The sequence below is a fragment of the Ostrea edulis genome, chromosome 6 (genome assembly GCF_947568905.1).
Source record: "Ostrea edulis chromosome 6, xbOstEdul1.1, whole genome shotgun sequence".
Lineage (NCBI taxonomy): Eukaryota > Metazoa > Mollusca > Bivalvia > Ostreida > Ostreidae > Ostrea > Ostrea edulis.
The window spans coordinates 58722708-58745482 of NC_079169.1; the positions used below are offsets into that span (position 1 = coordinate 58722708).

Genomic DNA, 22775 nt, shown 5'->3' on the forward strand with positions numbered 1-22775 from the left:
GCTATCATTCAGGATGTGTTGTGCTATCATTCAGGATGTGGTGTGCTATCATTCAGGATGTGTCTTGCTATCATTCAGAATGTGTCGTGCTATCATTCAGGATGTGACGTGCTATCAATCAGGATGTGTCGTGCTATCATTCAGGATGTGTCGTGCTATCATTCAGGATGTGATATCAATCAGGATGTGGCGTGCTATCATTCAGGATGTGTCGTGCTATCATTCAGGATGTGACATTATATCATTCAGAATGTGTCGTGCTATCATTCAGGATGTGATATCATTCAGGATGTGTCGTGCTATCATTCAGGATGTGTCGTGCTATCATTCAGGATGTGACTTGCTATCTTCAGGATGTGTCGTGCTATCATTCAGAATGTGGCCACTAAATCCACTACAGACAACATGGAATGAAATTTAACCACAAAAACACATTCAGTTTTGAAGTTCAGTGAATTTTTCAAATACTCGCAAGAAATTATGTCTCTCCCCAAGTCTGATCAATAATGAAATATACACACAGCTGAAATGGTGTCCATTTTCACAAAATACCATATATCAAGAATATGTTTTAAAAGTTATAATTAAACCACCAATGAATGTACAAGTTTAGCAGCTGGATTTCATACAGCATTAGACTGTCTCATGTCTTTTTCCCGAACAACTAAAGAAGCGTAAAATCAACAAACATGTTGCAACAATGAATTTATTACAATAGGACTCACAAAACAAGTGGAATCATTGATATCCGAGTACAGGTTTTCATAACATATTTAAGAAATGATAGCAAAAAGAACATTCTATACATGTATGTATATAATCTAGCTGTCTTTCCAATTGTACATGTGTATAACTGAATGGTCTTTATATATATACAAAAAAGTATCTGTCTACAGTTGTAAGCAGTTGTATGTTAAATGACCTGACCTATGTTAAGATTTAAGTCTACTTATTCAAATAATACACAAGAGAAATGATATATATACAGATACAAAAAATACCCCTGAGGCCAGAAAATTCTAAAATACCAAATGTACCAAAAGTCGCTGGAATGTGGGAAAGCTTTCAAGACTTACAAAGAAAATCGGCATCATTATTGGGAGGTTCTTCACGCTGGGAGCATAAAACTCAAATCACATGCATAAAATTGAGCAATCGAAGAAAAAAACTTTCAAAGTAATATACACTATAAAAGAAATTTTAACACATATTTGAATAACAGAGAGGAATGGTAAGGAAAAATGAACATATTGCATTAAGTCCATACTAAATTATAAAAGTCTATATTCATATCAATTCATACACAACTTCTTTATATGCAAACAAATCTGTTGTGTGGTTTTTTTTACCTGAAATTTCTTTTATAAATACAAAGGTATAAGAGTAAGAAGAATGACATTTTTTAAATACAGAACAATATTTGTTTTAATGTGAATATGTCCATCTATGAATAAAAATTCCCAATCATTTCTATAAAAAAAAAAAAAAAAAAAAAAAAAAAAAAAAATATCCAATCATTTGCAGTTTTAATCAAATAAAACTTTCAGTACAGCTGTCTATAGGAGACATAAATTTCACGTTGCAGGAGATATTTCTTTTTCAATGAATGCTATGCAGTTGAACTACATATATGCTTGCTTAAAAATAGAAATACATGCGACTGTTCTTAATTACCTTGTAGCCATTTAGACACTAGATGTATATATCTGCAACTGCCAATATCAACTCTTATTAAACTTAAATTGGTGTAATAATCAACAATTTTTAAAATCTTCATATTAACCATCAGAAAAATCTAGACACACTGAAATAAATATTCAGTAAATCTTACTTTATATATTCTACTGCTACAAAATGAACAGTTATCCATGTCAAGCAAATCTTGCTGCAGTAGTAATATAGTGTGTGTAGTTTTAAATCTTGGTGACAGTATTTCATTCATATCAAAACAACTGTAGTGATGATATTAGTATTTGTAGTTTTCAATATATACTTATAGTAACTATAATATTTTATTATAAGCCAGGCTTTCTTACACACCTTTCTCCAACATTTAACAGTTGTATTATACACCCCTATCAAATTTACATCATATGCCTTGTGAGTTAGGTTTTGTTTTGCCACGATGTCACAATTGCTATATTCCTGAATTTTGCTACCAAACCCACAAGAGTGTATCTATATGCAATGGATATTATCATTAAACTTCCCTATAGTGTTCATTGTGTTGTCAATCTTTTAATCAAACTACAGTCCCTACCTATCTCAATGAATGCTAATTCAAGTGATCAAATATGAGTGTTTACAACATATTGAAAACTAAAATGGCATGTTATACCTGCTCTAATGGAAAGATAACTCTTGCAAAGAACGATAACTCGGGTTTATGCAAACCCAAATACTAGACTGCATTTCAGTGGAATGAAAATCACAAGACGCTAAAAAAGGAATTGGAATACTACATATTCCAATATCTAGAACATTAAGTTATAGAAAAATGTCTTGTTACATGGCAGTGCAGCATCTATTTAAAAATGCAGGTAGTTTTGTAATAAAGTCTTTGATATTGAGCCAAATAACAAGTGTGATTCAAACATTGGTCCTTGTACAAAAATCAAAAACAAAGTACATGTGTATGAAAAACACTGGTGACAATTTTAAATCTAAGATATGAATTCTATCTAACTTGGTCTGTGTATACCGTCCTCTTGGTTTGACCGTGTGTCTGCGTGTTCTAGTGGATGTGAAACAGAGTCTGTATCACTAAAGCTAGCTCCATATTGAGCCTTATCTTCATAGTTTAGTTTTGTAGACTCGTTGTTCATTCCTGGGGGCGGGCCTAACACAATGGGAGTGGCGCCATCTGTCTTTGGTTGTTCTGTCACCACGTGTTCCGGGGAACCAGACTCTGGACTGCTGAATTCATCCTAAAAAAGAAAAGTTCATATATCTTAAAAGTAATTTGTAAAGAAAGTATCAAATGCAACTTTATATTGTTTCTTTACAGCTTCAACGTTACAGCTTCCGTCTCATTCATGATGCTTTTCTAAATGGCTTATACTTAAATGAAAACTACATGGATTATTGTAATTATTAATTCAGGCATACCAGTTATTTTATATAAATTTGAAACAAACTAGAATTATGTAAAATTATGTCCATAGGATAAGAATAGGGCCACCCCATTGCAGACCAAAAACGGTACATAATACACTAATCACAAGCTGATGTAGGGTGAACTGTAGAACTTTAGTGACAGCCATCATCAGGCTGTGACATACTTTTTTTTTGCAATGTATGAATAAAAAGCCCTTGTATAGAAACTGTGACAGGAGGTAGACAGTCAAACCAAGAGATCTGTGTGCAAAATATAAAAGTTCAACAACCTGTAATTTTTTCAAACATCAAAGAAATCTATAAAATTCTTGGGAATGAAAATCTTCGCAATGTGCACATCTACAACTTCTTTACAAAGGCCCTGGCTTTAAAACTATGAGAAAAGCGAGATGGACAAACCATGTACTCATTATGTAGAGTTCCTCAAAACTGACCGAATTCAACAACCTGTAATTTTCTCAAAAATTGAAGAAAATCAAAATCATTGCCTCATGCAAATCTTCAATACCCAAGCAAACACTATAAAATAAGAAGACCCTCACTTGAAAACTGTGGAAGGAGTTACATGGGACAAATCATGTACCCTCTGACCATATTAAATTTTATTTCAAATGAAGTGACCAAACTCCTGCAAAGAGAGGTTAAATCATATCAAAATTGCAACATGATCTAGAGTGACCCACAAAGAAGCTACACAGCAAATTTTGTTGTGTGTATTACGTCATCAGAATCGGCGCAAATTTACACAGTTACATCATCAACAACTTAGCTTTTACACAATGTAATAATTTGTAACTTTTCTCCAGTTTTCAAAGGAAACTTAGTATGAAACTCTGGTACAAACTATGTAGCATATGTTCATTTGGCAGTTTTTCTAGGGAAAAACTTTGAAGTTTCATAACAAAGTCATGTTTGAAATGAGAACATTGTATATAGTAAACTTAAGCAAAGCCTTGGGTGCATTTTTTTAAAGTAGTGATGGGTTACATTAATATTTATCAGTAATAAAATAATTGTAATATAAATGATTTATTCTTGACACATGACGAGCTGCGGAGCAGCGAGAAAAATGGGAAAGGGGGGGGGGGGGGAGGGGGTAATGTCACTATGGTATTTATGTCTACTGAAAAGGGTGATCAAAAAAATTTGTGGACTAACATAAAATTGATTACATGCAAGATAAAAAAATTCAAATTTTGATTACACATTCCTAAGCAATTCCCATTCGATTGAACTCGGTCATATTGTCATGTCTGTAAGACACACTACATATCTTGATAAGCATGAATCACGTAACAGCATTTCATGTGCCTTAGACCTGATTGTTATCCTTCAGGTATCAGGTAAGAATAGTCCCATAATGAAATTAGTTTCTCATATTGTGTAAAGGATGCCTAGACTACCTAGCTATACACAGAACAGGGCAGTGCAGTTACTGTTGGCTGGAAACGCCCAAAATGCTGTGTGCTCTGCATGTCCACAACAGTACAATAACATCTCATCTCTACAAACACATTACACTGACTGGTAGAAATGCCAACTGCCCTCGAATTGACCTACCTAAGGATTGTTTCATGAGGTCGCAGCACTGTGCAAAAAATTACAAATGAGACATCAGGGGCACATAATCCTAGCTTCTCACTGCTGTGACCCAAGTTCGATACCCGTGATTGGCAGTGAGATAGGGTACGGAGGTTGCCCGCTTGGACACGTGGGTTTCCTCAGGGTACTCCGGTTTCCTCCCACATAAATGACCCCCTAGTGCTAACATCCGTGCATCAAAGGACCCCATTGGAAATAAGCTTTCGAGCTTTCATGGGTTATCCTTGGTATTTATGTATGTATGTTTGTATGTATGTATGTATATACCGAATAAAGATTTATTTTATTTATTTATTTTAATAAGCCAAGATACTGCACTAAGGCATCTTTCTTCATTTGACATCAAACCATATCCTGTTGCATTGGAAATGCTCCTTAATTGTAATCCACAGGATGTAAGACTCCAATGGCTGCAACGACACCGTCCAAATATGGCACTGTGTACTCTTCTCTGATGAGTCAAGATTCGAACTTTACTGCTCAGTTGGGTATCGGCCTGTTTTTCAAAGTCATACTAATAATTGAATGGTGGAATGTGATAAGTTTGGTGGTAACAGTGTGGGGCAGCATCTGTATGGCCACAAATCCCACTTGGTCATCATTGAAGGCAATTTGACAGCTCAATAGTACATTGACACTGTTATCGCAACCTGTTGTCATTTGTCCACCAGAACAACATAACCTTACAACAAGACAATGCCCAAAGTAATGTGACATGACATACAAGGACTATCTCCACCAAAAAATCGTGACATGTTACCCAGCCCCCCCCCCCCCCCCCCCCCCCCCTACAGTCCCAATAGAGTATGTGTGGAATATGTTACATTGACACATTTGAATGCATCCAAATCCACCGGAGGCTCTACCAGCTTTGCGTTATCCACTTCTGGATGAATGGCGGAACATCCCTATGATGTGAATAAAGCATGTAACAAACTCTGTGAATGGCAGAATTGAAGTAGCAATAAATGTGAGACATATCTGTAGGAAAATTCCAACGACTACTCCCTCTTAAGCCTTGATATTTAATGCCACAGTGATGATGACAAACTCTTAATTCAAAGTGTTATCAAATATAACTGATGTGTATCTTCTATTATTTATAAAAACTAAACGATATAATCAAATGAAATATTAAAATTATTACCAAAAGTTGGAGGTTGTGTTTCTTATGTGTGTGTCGGTATATTTACTTCAGTGTGCTAGTTCTGGAAGGCTATATAATTTGTTAGGTAGCAACATTGTGATAAATGAATACATGTGCATCAAACGCCTACTGCCTTTGCATGGTTAGGAGAAAGCAATGGCGAAGCAAAAAGACTGATTAAGATGTTCTTACGGGACGTACATGTAGATTTGCGTATTCCCCTTCCTCCTCTGGATTTGGTGGCTTCCATTTCCCACAACAAAAATTACAGCAACAACAGCAACAGCAGCAACAGTAGCAACCTGTGATGACTCCACAGAAAACAAACAGAGCCTGCAATGGAAATCTCTTTACATCATTACCTCAGACACGTTAAATTGTATCAAGCACTTTGAATAAAAAATAATTGAAAGGAGGGTATAAGTTCATAATACATTTACTTGTATTGGTAGTTAACGGGAATGTACCTTTAAGCATTGTATTTTAGACTCCCAATACAGAAGGTTGTGAGCATGTCTAACATTCACAAATTTTGTGTTAATCATTAAGTTCGAAGTATACAAGGTAGACAAAATTATATTATAAAATGAAAGGGATGAAGGTGAAGGTCACCCACAGGACTCGACTAAGGTTGGAGGCATTGTTTTACGACTCGACTAAGATTGGGGGCATTGTTTTGCGTCTCATCAGAAATAGACTCAAAATTGAATGGGGGCAAAATATTTTTTGGCTTGCACTTTTGTAAATGGAGCAGGAAAATCAGAGGAAGAATGTTAAAACAATATGTACATGTTGGTTTGGAAACAAAAACAAAAATTAATTACTTGTATTGGTAGTTAACGGGAATGTACCTTTAAGCATTGTATTTTAGACTCCCAATACAGAAGGTTGTGAGCATGTCTAACATTCACAAATTTTGTGTTAATCATTAAGTTCGAAGTATACAAGGTAGACAAAATTATATTATAAAATGAAAGGGATGAAGGTGAAGGTCACCCACAGGACTCGACTAAGGTTGGGGGCATTGTTTTACGACTCGACTAAGATTGGGGGCATTGTTTTGCGTCTCATCAGAAATAGACTCAAAATTGAATGGGGGCAAAATATTTTTTGGCTTGCACTTTTGTAAATGGAGCAGGAAAATCAGAGGAAGAATGTTAAAACAATATGTACTTAATTTTTGTTTTTGTTTCCAAACCAGCATGGTTAATGTATCTATAATGGCAAATAATATAATATCTATTGCAAGTTTGCAACATAACCTTGCCTGAGCGTTCATCCCAGATGAAAGGAACGGGCCAAAATTTTTAGTTCATTCTTGACTTATTTAACTCTCTAACATCTGTTAGCCTTGTTTGTTTAATGTATGCAATGTGCATGACTTCTTAACACATGGTCAGAAAGAAAACAACAGTGCAAGATTTGACATCAAATTCATCGAATGTACATGTTCACTTTTTATCAGATTTAATTTGTTTAAAAAGTATAGAAAACATCCTGCTTTGAAATACAGTTAATAGGTTTTCTTCAATTGAAAAAAGGTCAAAAACATCTGTGATAGTAATCTAAAATTCTGCATGACAAGCATTCCTTGTAAGTTAGGGTAGAGAAAAACAAAAAACAAAATAGATGGATAGGGTGTGCAAACTGCATGATAATTGACTGCTCCGCGATATTCGTGTACTCTCTAAACTCAACGTGTTCTGATTAACACATGTACAAATTTTACCAATTCATTTCGCTTATTTAACTTATTGCCAAACTCCCACAATCATGACACAATTTAATTAAAATCAGATCCTAAGATCCGCTCACAATCGCTACAATAGGATCTGACATAACCCCATATGGGGTCATGTCCGCATGACCTTTCACTTGGAATATTCATAAGTACTATCAGCCAGTCAGATTGTGCCATACAAACAATAACGGTTATTTAGGTGGTTCCCGGCAATTCATAAATAAGTTGCAGTAATCTCTCTCCCAAAAAGTATGTTCCACACTATAAATTGTTTATTCTCACATAAGGAATTTTAAACTTTCGCAATAATGCCTAACCTTTTCTGTTCATTCAAGCAACAAATTGCATGATGTAAAATACATCCAAATTAAATTAATTGTGAAATGCGATCTATGTATGAATAGGGATGGGTACAATTTGAATAGTTTTGAAGATGGTTTACTTAATTAACGCGAGGAATATAATGCCAGTCAACGTAAACGGTGCATTGTGACGTCACATCTAGCTGCAGTGTGTTTTCTTTTAAGGTATTCAATGTGTAATGACCATATTTCATATCTAATAAATGGATGGTGGAATATTTGTAATCATGGTATCATTTTGAAGGGTTCATCAAATAAAAATAATCCACCATAGGAATTTTCAAAATTTTGTTTACTGCCTGATTTATTTCACCTAGAATTTAACATTGAAGTATATGGGAAAAGCATGTTTTATTACAATATTTTAAAAACAAATTATATTTTCATAATTATCTCTTGGTAAAAAGTTACATACACTTTCTTTTTATGAAAATATGAAATAAAATTTATCATTGACCACATACATTTTTAGAAAATTAGATTTTTCTTATTTTTACAAAGGGCAGACAACTCTTCCAAAAAGTCTTAAGTGCAAAAAAGGTCAGCTTCTAATCATTTACCAGTCATGTAAATTTCATCTGCTTCACTTCCATCATTATTTAACAATAAACTTTTATGTTGATCTAAATTCTTCAAAATTGTTCATTATCCTTTCATTACACATGGAATACCTTAAACCAAACAATCGCATTCATTTTCCTTGAATTGTGAACACTGACGATTTCATTGGCAATGCGCTGATTGGCTGACATAAAGTTCATCTGAACATGACCCCTAGTCGGGTTATGTCAGATCTTCTTACGCAGAATATACAACGCGGATCTAAGAAGTCTGATTTTAATTAGATTGAATCATGACATCACAACAGATTTGTTGCCAGCAATGGATAGTTATCAAAATGATACTCGAGATAGACCAAAAATTTCTTTCAAAGCAAAATTTCAAATGATAAAATCTCACATGTATTACATATTTGTATCAGACAAAAGAATTAAGAGTGAGTACATTTGTAGGTCATTTGTGAAGTTGAAATCAATACATCACAGATTCTGGGTTATATATACTAGCCTTGCACCAGCCACTGGTCAGAAGGAGGTAGGTTGTTGCGTTCTCTTCACCAAACTGGTCAGCTGCCCAGATTCCCATTGATCCATACTCATCATAAATCTGTCTCTTGGTTGTGTCTGTCAGAATGGTGTGGGCTCGACTGATTTCTTTAAACTGAAATCGTATAAGTTTTGTAAGTGAAAACTAGTGACATAAAACTTCAGTCCATCTTCCCTCCCTTGATGTGAGCTGACTAGCTAAGGTATATCCTTTAGTGTTGCTCAGGTTGAATTATTGAAGTATGCAGAGGGTATGTTGCAGCCTGTCGATTTCTAAGTAGATTATCTGTACATTTCTTAAAAAGAAATTTCACCAAATGCAGACCATGTGACAGGCAACATGTGATCAAAATATCTAGAGAAATCTGGATGAGGAGGGGTGTGTGTTATAAAGTCTGGACAGAAGAATGTGGTTAGTTCAATAATGACTATACTATACACTGTAAAAAGTGGACAGGCATAACCTACATTCACTTCTGCCTGTCCATTTCTCTACAGAGAATATGGAAAATCCATGGTTACTCTCTACAGGAAACACTTCTAATGTATTCTATCTGTCTGTACTATAGATAATCAATGATTATATTTACAATTTTATTCTCTCCTCAATTGCTTATTTATACTGATATTCATACATGCACACCCGCCAAGAAGGACACGGAGGAATTGATTAGGACTATCTTACGACTTTATAGTAATGTGTCCGAGATGTGTACAGTACTTAAACATGCAATGCCCTGTGAGAGTAAACATACATGCATGATGGCTGATGGAATAACTAGTCTGGACTGGGTTTCTCTGAACATCTTTAAAAGCATTTCTTTACCTTATTAAATTTCATTGATGAATTTTTGCAGATTCAAAATCAACTAGCATTTTGTTACTTGAATGAGGAATTAAAACTTCTAAGATTTGTCTATGTTAATTGCTATAACATGCTAATTTCAGTAATATTGTTTACTAACTTACTACACAGTATTAAATGGACAGACTCAAAGTCTGCTATTACAAAATTAAAAGAATGATAAATTTGAATGAGATCATTGGATTTTTTAAATTGTTTCATTTTAATTACATATCTGTTTATGATTGACCTGGTAAACACATAAAGTCTACATCCCATATTGAGTGATATGAGAGAGAGAGAGAGAGAGAGAGAGAGAGAGAGAGAGAGAGAGAGACAGAGAGAGAGAGAGAGAGAGAGAGAGATTCCAGTGGATCAATCAATTTACTAAAAATAGAAGGGTTTTCTGTTTCACTGGTTTAGTATTTCTTTTCCTCATCAATAATACAGAGATTTTTGCTGAAGCTTCTAAACTTCAATTGTACACTGCAAATGACAGTGATTCATGCTGTATAGGTAAAGACACACAATACCAGCGTTCATCATCGATATCCCACTTTATAAAATACCAGCCAAAAGTGCACTGCATGCAATCATAGCAAGCTGTCAAGTTTTCCCCAAAACATATTGATTACACATTCCTGGTGGACTACTATAACATTCGATTAACTGCATATTATATCTATACAGGCCAAATATCAATATAGGCAAATGTTTACACAGTGTTTCATTCAGCTTTTAGATGTTACTACCCATTTCATATCTGAGGGTAACTTTTGATAATGCAGGTGTCAGCTCGGGGGTGGGGGAAGGGGTGGGGGGAGTGGAAGTGTTGGGAATATCCCATCTCAGATTACACTATCTCTAAACATGTGTAATATTGACTGATCACTGAGTTTGACTTGATAAAAGTTGTATAATACAAAATATGAACGTAAAATATATAAAAAAAATTTTTTTTACAAATCTTATGTAGGAAATTTCTCCTATTTAGGAGTTTTCTACAATTGAGGGAAAAGTTTTACCAGTGTAAGGGATAGCATTTTTTTTTTGTTTTTTGTTTTTGTTGTTGGTGAAATGGTGAAAGATACCCTTTACCAGAAGTAAAAATCCCTGTTACAAGACATGATATTGCACTCAGAGTATATGGTTCAATGTTCATCAAGGTCTATCATAAGTTGCAAAATGACAAATGTGCACATGCATGTGACAAACTGGATACCAATCAAGATCCAGCTAGTCTAAAGCTGTCCTAACCAGACTATAATCACTCTCAGCTAGTCTAAAGCCGTCCTAACCAGACTATAGTCACTCCCAGCTAGTCTAAAGCTGTCCTAACCAAACTATAATCACTTTCAGCTAGTCTAAAGCTGTGCTAACCAGACTATAGTCACTCCCAGCTAGTCTAAAGTTGTCCTAACCAGACTATAGTCACTCTCAGCTAGTCTAAAGCTGTCCTAAACAGACTATAATCACTCTCAGCTAGTCTAAAGCTGTCCTAAACAGACTATAATCACTCTCAGCTAGTCTAAAGCTGTCCTAACCAGACTATAGTCACTCCCAGCTAGTCTAAAGCTGTCCTAACCAGACTATAATCACTCTCAGCTAGTCTAAAGCTGTCCTAAACAGACTATAATCACTCTCAGCTAGTCTAAAGCTGTCCTAAACAGACTATAATCACTCTCATCTAGTCTAAAGCTGTCCTAACCAGACTATAGTCACTCCCAGCTAGTCTAAAGCTGTCCTAACCAGACTATAATCACTCTCATCTAGTCTAAAGCTGTCCTAACCAGACTATAGTCACTCCCAGCTAGTCTAAAGCTGTCCTAACCAGACTATAATCACTCTCAGCTAGTCTAAAGCTGTCCTAACCAGACTATAGTCACTCCCAGCTAGTCTAAAGCTGTCCTAACCAGACTATAATCACTCTCAGCTAGTCTAAAGGTGTCCTAAACAGACTATAATCACTCTCAGCTAGTCTAAAGCTGTCCTAAACAGACTATAATCACTCTCAGCTAGTCTAAAGCTGTCCTAACCAGACTATAATCACTCAGCTAGTCTAAAACTGTCCTAAACAGACTATAGTCACTCTCATCTAGTCTAAAGCCGTCCTAACCAGACTATAATCACTCTCAGCTAGTCTAAAGCCGTCCTAACCAGATTATAATCACTCTCAGCTAGTCTAAAGCTGTCCTAAACAGACTATAATCACTCTCATCTAGTCTAAAGCTGTCCTAACCAGACTATAGTCACTCCCAGCTAGTCTAAAGCTGTCCTAAACAGACTATAATCACTCTCAGCTAGTCTAAAGCTGTCCTAACCAGACTATAGTCACTCCCAGCTAGTCTAAAGCTGTCCTAACCAGACTATAATCACTCTCAGCTAGTCTAAAGCTGTCCTAACCAAACTATAATCACTCAGCTAGTCTAAAACTGTCCTAAACAGACTATAGTCACTCTCATCTAGTCTAAAGCCGTCCTAACCAGACTATAATCACTCTCAGCTAGTCTAAAGCCGTCCTAACCAGATTATAATCACTCTCAGCTAGTCTAAAGCTGTCCTAAACAGACTATAATCACTCTCATCTAGTCTAAAGCTGTCCTAAACAGACTATAATCACTCTCAGCTAGTCTAAAGCTGTCCTAACCAGACTATAATCACTCTCAGCTAGTCTAAAGCCGTCCTAAACAGACTATAATCACTCTCAGTTAGTCTAAAGGTGTCCTAAACAGACTATAATCACTCTCAGCTAGTCTAAAGCTGTCCTAAACAGACTATAATCACTCTCAGCTAGTCTAAAGCTGTCCTAAACAGACTATACTCACTCTCATCTAGTCTAAAGCTGTCCTAACCAGACTATAATCACTCTCAGCTAGTCCAAGCTCAGCTCACCTGGGAAGTTTTAAAACTCGCAATCACTGCCCCAGCAACCTTGACCTTCGGATGTAAAACTGTATACACCTAATTCATTTGCTAGATATTTAGGCGTAAAGAATATTTATCAGGATTAATTCATTTTCATTATATGATCCATATAGCCCCTCTTTGGCCTGATAACTTGATCTAGGGGCAATGAATTTCACAAAATGTGTCTGATGGTCAGAAGATGTACAAGATGTACTCTATCATCCAGATAGACATGCCCAGCTGGAAGCTACATTACCAATTTTAAGAGAATTCCATGCTCAAAATAACTGTACATCTATTTCATATATATATTTGCTAGTTGTTCAGGAGTTAAAAAATGCTTTTAATTACAAAAAAAAAAATTTAAATGCTTTTTTTAAAGTACAAGTATAAGATGCATATAGTCTCATCCTGGACCTGAAGACAAGATTGACCCTGTACTTCTTTTGACAGAAGTCTCCATGCTTATTAACCCACTGTAAATGATCTTGTACATGTATATACTAGTTGTATGTGTCTTTCAGATATGGTATATGGATAACATCAATGCTTGAGGGGAGGTTATCTTTGATGTACACTGTACATGTATATATTTGTTTATATATTTATCTACCTTGTATTCAAACAGAACTTTACAAGTTGGTTCAAGGAACACAAAGATAGTGCTTGTCTTGATTAATTTTAAATTGATTTTCTACTTCAGCAGCTGGTGTCTGATGATAGTGCAAGGATTAATCATCTGACATTCGAAAAATGAAAGGACTGACACTGCACTAATGTATCTGTAGGGGGCCGAAATAAAGTCCCATTCCCAATGCTAACGAGCAGGTGTTTTCCCCAAATCTTGCTTTAAAGTTCCCAAACCATGGATACAAATCAAAACAGGACAGCCTTATGTTCATATATCTTCTTCACAGGCCCACATCTTACAATTTTTGCTTCAAAATTGTTAAGTAAACCTAATATTTTCTCCTCTGCTTATTTAAATGAGGTAAGCTTTGACCAAATTGAAAGTCAGAAGGAGTCCAATTATACCTTATTAATGCACTGGTTTTTTCCTACTTCTTTGTATGAAATGTTTTTTTGTTTTTTTTTTACCAATTTCAAGCAAATGTCGCTATTTTTCCAATTGGAAAGGCCCAGGCCCTTGATATCAAGACCTAGAAAAAACCTGTAGCAATCTGTACTTTTATGATGTAACCATATGACACATCCTTTCTAATATCATTCTCTGTGCAACATGACAAAAGATTTGAGCTATAATTTTTTCTTGTAACAAAATTTGTTAGTTCTTGAATATCAAATAACTAGGGATTTCAATTTTACTCAGATAAGCCTAGTCAAATACTTGGAGGCTTTAGTTGACCAATATTGGGCCACATTGCTCACCTGAGTCACCTTGGCCCATAGTTAAAGATTTCCTCTAAATATTCACATGCAAAACTTTGATCCTCTATTGTGGTCCCATCCTACCACCAGAGTCCATAATTTTCACAAACTTGAATTTGCACTATGTCAGGAAGTTTTCATGTAAATTTGTACTTTCCTAGCTCAGTGGTTCTTGAGAAGATTTAAAGATATTCCCTATATATTTGTAATTATCATTGTATGTAAAACTTTGAACCCCTATTAAATGACCCCACCCTATTTTTGCATTTTTGGGATGATCTCCCCTTTGAAGGAGGCATGGCCCTCCATTTGAACAAACTTGAATCCCCTTCACCCTAGGATGCTTTGTGCCAAGTTTGGCTGAAACTGGCCAAATGGCGGCAAAGATTAAAATGTGAAAAGTTTATATTGATGACAGAAAACAGACAAATTTTGATGAGAAAAGCTCATGTGAGTCTTCGGCTCAGGTGAGCTAAAAAGACAGACTGACAGGGTACAAGGTGATGTCACATGTCAGCGCACACGGATAGCCAAGTTGTTGTTAATAACTACTGTTTATCTGGATAGCCATTTAGAAATTTATTCAATTGAATTAAAGACATCGTATTAATTGCACATAGCTAGAACAATGTGATACAATATTACGACATTGAGTTTATTTATATTCAAGTACGCTAGCATGAAAAGTACATCAACATGCAATATAAGACAGAAATTCATTTTAATTTATTATGAATTTTTATTTTATTAGGTTTTTTATGCAAAATAATTATTGAGCATGCTTTTTTTTGGAGAATATTTTTGGCTTTATTCCATGGAAATTAACCCAGCTTTTAAGGTTTGCGTTATACACGAGGGTGCATTATGCACCAGACCCATAATTAATCTATCACCTGGGTCTAGTTCTAACTGAATCACTGACTTGTGACAGAGAAGAAGATAAATAGTAATTTTTATAATTCACATTCACGAACATTCTCCCCCTTTTTGTGAGATACAGCTGTGAAATGTTTTTGTTTCTTGTCATAAAGTAAAAATGTAGGATCTTGCCGTGTTCCCAGTAGGATTTATATAATCTGAAGCTACCAATCCAAATAATTCCTTGGAGCCCTTTCCATGTACAGCATTTGCAGGAGACAGTCCTTAATGATCATGTTTGTGATGGCAACAGGGTTTCTTTTTTAATCTATAATTTGGCGTTTCTGCAGGGAATTCACCAGAAAATTTTCAATTGAGGATTTTGACGAAGATTTTAACAGAGATTCTGGTCTTTAATATGATACAATGTTTTTGTTAATATCTCTTCAGTTTCACATAATGTACATTTCACTGTTTTTCCATCATGAGATCTTGGAGGCATGTTTACAGACCAACTCAAGTGATGAATTTGGACACAAACGAATTAAAATTGGTTTGACTTTACCTTTACATGATTTTTACTCACAAAAACACTGATGTGTACAGAATTTATTAACATTACTAAAGAAAAAGCTATTTTTATGAAAAATTAAGTCAATGATTGGTATGACCAAGCGATAGTCGAGTACTCGTTGACATCCCTATAAAAGAACAAAACATAAATGCTATGTTTTATCTTTATTTCAATTATTTTCAGAATTTATCTTTAGAGAAACCCAAGTATAAGAGATAAGTCTTTTCCGCCATCTCAAAAAAAAAAAACCTTTATACAGTAAGTATAGCTGAATCTAATCTAAATATAACGGATGAAATGTGTTTACGATGTCATCATGGGGATGAGATGGCAACCGGCACAGCTCAAGTTACAAGTATCATTTACTTTCCTACAACGTTGGTGACCATTATATATATATATATCCCCTATGGTGACAATAAAAATACACTTCTTTGTTCAATCAGTTTTGAAATACAGTGAAAAACATGAACATCATACTAAAACTTGATAATGTTCTAAATAGTGATATGTATCTTTGTAGTAAAACTGACAGCAATGAAACCCATTTCTACACGGAAGCAAAAGACATTGCTAACTCACAGACAATGGGGATAATTCGATACATTGACTTGACAGATTAATCACAGTCTGAGCACTTTGCTGAAGGAAGCTAAATAATCAATCTCAAGGACACATACAGTATAATGTTTCTCTCTGAACTATACCAGAACAAATGACTCAGTGGTCAGAGGTCAGTAACTGACAGGTCACTGTTTCAGATCCCAGCACAGACAATTGATGTTTCATTCTGTTTCCTTGAATGAACAAGGAGCTTTATCTGCATTGTCTCAGTTCACCCAGTTGTAAATGGATATGAATTCGAATCTAATGGCAAACTTTATATCTTAAATGAATTCATTTTCTGATCATACATAAGCAAGTTTTAAATACCTATACTGTGGGAATGCTAGTTGAATTTGCACTTGTACATCATAAGGCTTTTAATTTGAAGTCTTTCATTGTACAAAAAAAATTTCCTCCTTAACTGCAATAATGTGAAGCTATCATATGTGATATTCATGTAGGTGTATCTACCCTAACTTCTGTGGAAACAAAGGGTTTATTTAAATTCGATCTTTCCTATCCCAAATATTAATAACCCCCTCGTTTCCACAGAAATCATATCTCCCTCTGTTAGGCTGAAACATAACGGAATTTCATATGTAATCCAAACTTTGCACACAAACTAGAGGATACTGCCATCAGACAGACTTTGTGCAGCTGCTGCATGAAAGCATGTCGCACAACTCCTTGGATTAATTGCATGAAAATAGGGATAAAACTTCCATCTAGTAAAATGAATGATCTCTGACATAAAAAAATTTCATGATCCTAAATCTCACAGTGAGCACAATAATATTTAAACTTTATATTACATATGTACTGTGTGTGGACACACATAATATATTCAAATTAGATCTATCTCGGGTGATGCAACTGGAAAGATTCAATGAGACAAGGTCTCACACCATGCACAATATGATGTTGAGCCAAACTGAGGTTATGAAGACCAACTTTATAAGTTTCTATCTTCAAAATATCCATTCAACAACGAAGAACCTTGATGATCTTAGGTCTACCATGTGCATAAAATGTAAGATCTGGAAACTCAGTATTTCCTACACACGTAATACAAATGATTTCAAACTGCTTTTGGACTATAACTCACCTTTCTAGGAAGATATATACAATATAACCACAGATCTTAGCGAACTAACAAGAGATGGATGGATTGAAAGATGTAATTTTCACGTCATTGTACTCAGCTTATTTCTGCGTTTATGTTTAGCAGGATTCATATTTTAGTGTACCAAAATATGAATTCACTCTATTTACCCATTATCATACTCATGAGAAGTGCAATTATCAATTCATGATTACAACAAATGGTGCATCAGGTTTGATTGTGCTCATTCATTAGGTTATGTTATGATCAATACAAAATGTGCTTCAAAAATAAATAACAGTGGCTCGAAGAAATGTAAATATAAATACACAATATCTGAGATACCAGGTACAATTTGTAGGTTCAGTATTGGTTGGTACAAGATGTATACATGTATCATAGACTGATTACGTAGATAAATTAAATATGAAATTGTTATTTATTTCCTCTTCTACACAAGTGATACTTTAGTTTTATCAAAGAAAGATGGTGATTATCAATTTTTGTTTGAGCTATTTCATTAGCAAATACTTATAAATTTACTAAATTTGTGCATTCCTGCAGTTCAGGTGGTTGCATGATGTTTAATAATCATTCTTTAGGCAGTAAATGAATGCAGCAGTAAGCATTTGCAACAACTGTGTAATTGTGAAAACATATTTTGTGTCTCAACATGCATACGAGTTTAACAAAGGGAAATAACTATTAGGTAACTCTGATATTGCTTATTGGCCTTGCTTATGAAACATCTACCTTATCTGCTGCCTCCGGATCATCTGGATTCTTGTCTGGATGACATTTTAAAGCTAGCTGTAATATACAAACACAAATCTTTTAGCATAATACAGACCTAATATATTTATCATTCTGCTCCGCATTCATATCAAAAGAATTCTAGAATATCAGATTATTTAAAACATGTGAGATGGGAATGCAGATCTGATCATCAGCCCTGGATTTCTCAAAACAAAACAAAATTAAGTCAAAACTTGGACTAAGTCTGGGACTTTGCACAAATTTTGACTGCTCAAATAAAAGAAATCTCAAACTTTAGTCTTAAGTTTGAGATTTCCAACCCCCACCCGACCCCGAGAACTCCAAGTCTGTTTAACTTTGTTCCAGATGTAGTTTTTTTAATAAAAGTGCAATTCCTCTTGGAAAAAAAACAAGAGGCCCAAGGGCAACATCGCTCACCTGAGTTACCTTGGCCATATCTGAAGACTTTCCATATATATTTGCATGCAAAACCTTAGTCTGTATTGTGGACCCAACCTACCCCTGGAGGCCATGATTTTTTTTTAAAAAGCTTGATTCTGCACTATGTCAGGAAGCTTTCATGTAAATCTCACCTCTTCTGGCTCATTGGTTCTTGAGAAGATAATTCTTAAAGATTTTCCCTATATATTTGTATGTAAAACTTTGATCCCCTATTGTGGCCCCATCCTTCCCCCGGGGGCCATGATTTAAAGAAACTTGAATCTGCACTATGTCAGGAAGCTTTCATGAAAATTTCAGCTCCTTTGGCCCAGTGGTTCTTGAGAAGATTTTTAAATGACCCCACCCTATTTTTGCATTTTTGTGATTATCTCCCCTTTGAAGGGGGCATGGCCCTTCATTTGAACAAACTTGAAAGCCCTTTACCCAAGGATGCTTTTGGCAAAGTTTGGTTATAATTGGCCCAGTGGTTCTTGAGGAGAAGATGAAAATGTGAAAAGTTTACAACGACGCCGACGCTGACAGACAACGGACACATTTTGATAAAAAAAAGCTCACTTGAGCCAAGCTAAAAAGTTATATGTAGCTAAGAACGTAAACATGCGGATGTAAATTCCTCCTTTTCCATAACTACAAACAATTCTATCTATATTTGTTTTATATATATATCTACATGCACATATACTGTATCATCTATGTCCACTATGCCTCAGATTTCCCATACTTACCCTCCTGTATGTCTTTCTTATTTCATCATGCGGTGCCGACTTTTCCACACCAAGTAACTCATAAAGACTGTCTCCAGATTTTCTGCAACAAGAAGAATAAATTTTCATATACAATGATTCCCAATCTAATACGCCGGTTTCGAGATAAGTTCGAGTTATTTCCCTTTGAAGAACTCTCGTAAATAGTAAGACGCGAAACAACTTGTTTACATGCAGGAGTGGGACAAATATTCATCACTGCATAAGTGAATGTACTTATTAAGTTTCTCATACGCTGTTTCATCACCCGAATTCAACTGATACATAAACTAGGTACGTGATAAATATTCAGAGATTAATTAAATACATGGAATTCTTTATTATATCACGTAATTTCGTTGGTCATAGGTATCATATCCAGTATATTACTTTCAAATATGACATTGTTTTTATGTTTCTGTTTTAGTAAAACATTTCTTTCGATAGTATTTTGTATTTCCAATGTTTACATATTTAAAGAAAAGCTGCTTTTAATACATTTTATCGCCTTCCTCACTGTAGGTTCACTCTGTTCCACTCAGGCCCTCAAAGTTCTACTGAATGTACCTCCTACATAGGAGAGCTCTTATCTCGAAACTGGCGTATTAAAATAGACTTGTAGATCTGCTCCTCCACGATATGCTACAATGAAGTGTATCGTAGAGGAGCAGATCTACAAGTCTAATTTTAATTAACAGCTTGCAATTATTCCAGGACCTGGACCACTCAAACCAAATGACTTGCTGAATTACAAGGCTGTCAGAAATATCACATTAGTCGACAAGTCATTCAATTTGGTCAACAGTGAACTTTCCCTTTGTATGCTTACTTCACAACAAATTCATGTAGGCAGAATAATACAATCCAAAACACTGCCTGCAGCATGGTGTGTTGGCTATTGTGACATATTTTGCCAGTCATCAAATTCAGTCATTTGTTCAGAGTAATCATGATAATCCTGGAATAATTCTAAAAATGATACCAGGACACAATTTTTTACTGTAACTTTCAATTATAGTTTGGAAAAAAATAAATCAATATACATGGACTTGTAAGTTGTAAGGTGGTATTGTGCTGAGAACCTCATCAGCACATCTACTGTAATAGTTTGGAACCCATTGATATTTACTTGACCACAAGACATGAGAAATTGATTAAATTAAGTCACTGCAAGAAAGGACATGATATGATTCTGCACATCTTATCAATGGTGACTAGGTGACTGCACTTTACAACTGCTATTATTTTACAAATGTCATTCATTATCATTACAACATGCCATTCAACAGTTCACATCTGATCCAAATCACTCAACATAGTACAAAAGACTACTGCTACAATTTCTGATATTGAATGACTCAGGAATCAGAACTGTACTATTGTACTTTGCATGTATTTTGGACACTCCCTTTTACATATATAATTCATCTTTAACGAGATGTACTTACGAGAGGTGCCTTGGACGATTCATTATGTCCTGCAGAAGTATCTGACAATTCTTTTATCTGTAATCAATGAATTTAACCGGCAGTTTCACACGGAGCCATCCCTAAAATCGATAATCCTGTATATGTACAGTTGTGATGAAGGCAGATGCCGATCCGGAAAGAGTAATTTCGCCACCTATACAAAATCATGATGTAGTTTTAAAAAAGCAAAGCATATTTTTCATCTCAATTTGATTATTCTCAAATATTTACAATAAATACAAACTAACTACCTTCTGATAACACTTAACAGACCTTATGATTTCACTTTTGATTCAACAAAAACAGTCCCTCCGTTGCCAGTTTTAATTTTACATTATCTGTGGAAAGTTAAAACGTACAAAGAAATATTCGGATGGATATTGGGCATAGGCGGATCTAGGAAATTTTGAAATTGGCGGTTCCAAGATCCAGTATGTAATAGAGATCACAGGGAGGCGTCTAAATCTACTTATAATTAGATCCTTTGATCCACTCACCTATGATCGCTAACTTTGATTAGATTGGGACTCCCTTTTCTCTATCCAGCAATCGATGAATAGTGGAAGATGAATTTTTGCAGCACTTATTTTGCAAAAAATAAAGGTAACAATAATACATCTATATTGCGCCTTATATAAAACATAAGGTGCTATACAAGGGTAAGAAGAGGAATGCAATGATAAAACACAATTGAATGAAATTAAATGACAGTATGACATAAAATCTTAGTTATATCTGTAAAATTATCAAAATAAAACACTATAATTAAGATTAAGCTGTTGTACTGAAATTTTAAAATAGGTATATGCTTGTTTTCTTAACAACTGTGCATGCGTATATTGGCAATATCTATTTCAGACAAATTCTCATGAAGTTTTAATTTTGGCTTCATAACTTGCACGGCGGATTTTGTATTTTAAACCAGAGGTTGCAGTTTGTGGGTGCGATAATCTTTTTTTTTCTTCTTATTGCACGAGCATGCTTGGTCTCCAAATATCATTATAGACAAACAGTTTCTCCATCGTCAGTTTCCCATATTTATGTAGCAATGTTCCATTAGATCACCTGCATGTAGTGTTTATATCTCTCAACTGATTCGATACGCTAGAGTTTGTTCTGCGTACGATCAGTTTTTAAATCATCAGGCAGGCTAATGAAAAAACAAGTTCATGTTACAGGGGTTTCAACAGTCTTGTTTAAAGTCAGCGTTTCATAAATTCTATGGTCGTTATAACGATCTAGTTTGCCAATACAACCTATCATTGGGTCAAACACTGATCTTGACTATGGATGACTCCGTTTACCTGATCAAGACATAGGGCTTACGACACGGAGGTCCGGCGTTGGCAAAATAAAGAACCCTCAATGCTGAGCGCTAAGCATAGGTCTGATTTTGTAGTACTTCACCTAGTATGTAGCTTGTGACGTGTCAATATGAGTGAAAAATTCTCGACGGGACGTAAAAAAAAAAAAACCCCAATCACAGCACCCACCCACCCACCCACCCACCCACCCCCGCAACCCCTCTAAGGTATGGCGAGGAAAATCATAAGTACTAACTTCTATATGTTTGTGTATATTATCTAAAAACCGCATATTTTAACAGAAATTAATGGAATAATGATGAATTCATTTCGTAGTTCCTAGGGTGAAGTTTTGTTGAATTCTAAACATATCCTCTCAGATGGAGCATAGTGGTAGAAAAATGCGGGAAAACTTTAGTTTCATTTTGATATAGTCATCTCTCTGTTCAAAATATCGTCTGCTACAGAGCACTTGTAGAAAAACAATATCAGGCTGCTGCTGCTTCTGATAGCACTGCTAAGCCCTGCCCCTACTGCCGTGTTATTTTTTCAAGGTCACTCCCGGCCTTTTCCACCCTCATGTGATGTCATAAGTTTATGCAAATTCTTTTATTTGTTTAAACTTTTTGCGTGTTATACATATACATGTATATCATTTGGAGAAATTTTATTCACAGGGTAAAATA

At 35.1% G+C, this 22775-nt stretch overlaps 1 protein-coding gene across 4 annotated transcripts; it reads right to left on the reverse strand.

Moving 5' to 3' along the window:
* Window positions 1–688: 688 nt before the first annotated feature.
* On the reverse strand, window positions 689–21127 carry LOC125646251 (dnaJ homolog subfamily C member 5-like). 4 transcript variants are annotated; one of them, XM_048872454.2, is made up of 7 exons: window positions 21059–21127; window positions 20765–20939; window positions 19299–19380; window positions 18109–18165; window positions 9038–9190; window positions 6068–6199; window positions 689–2927 (listed from the first exon to the last, which is right to left on the reverse strand). In XM_048872454.2, exons 2-7 carry the CDS (start codon window positions 20785–20787, stop codon window positions 2682–2684), a joined length of 693 nt encoding a protein of 230 aa, XP_048728411.1. In that variant the 5' UTR covers window positions 20788–20939; window positions 21059–21127; the 3' UTR covers window positions 689–2681. The 4 variants fall into 4 exon arrangements, with proteins under 4 accessions (XP_048728411.1, XP_055996256.1, XP_048728410.1 ...); XM_056140281.1 differs by having other exon boundaries at window positions 21037–21127; XM_048872453.2 differs by having other exon boundaries at window positions 6059–6199; window positions 21037–21126.
* Between the last annotated feature and the right edge of the window lie 1648 nt (window positions 21128–22775).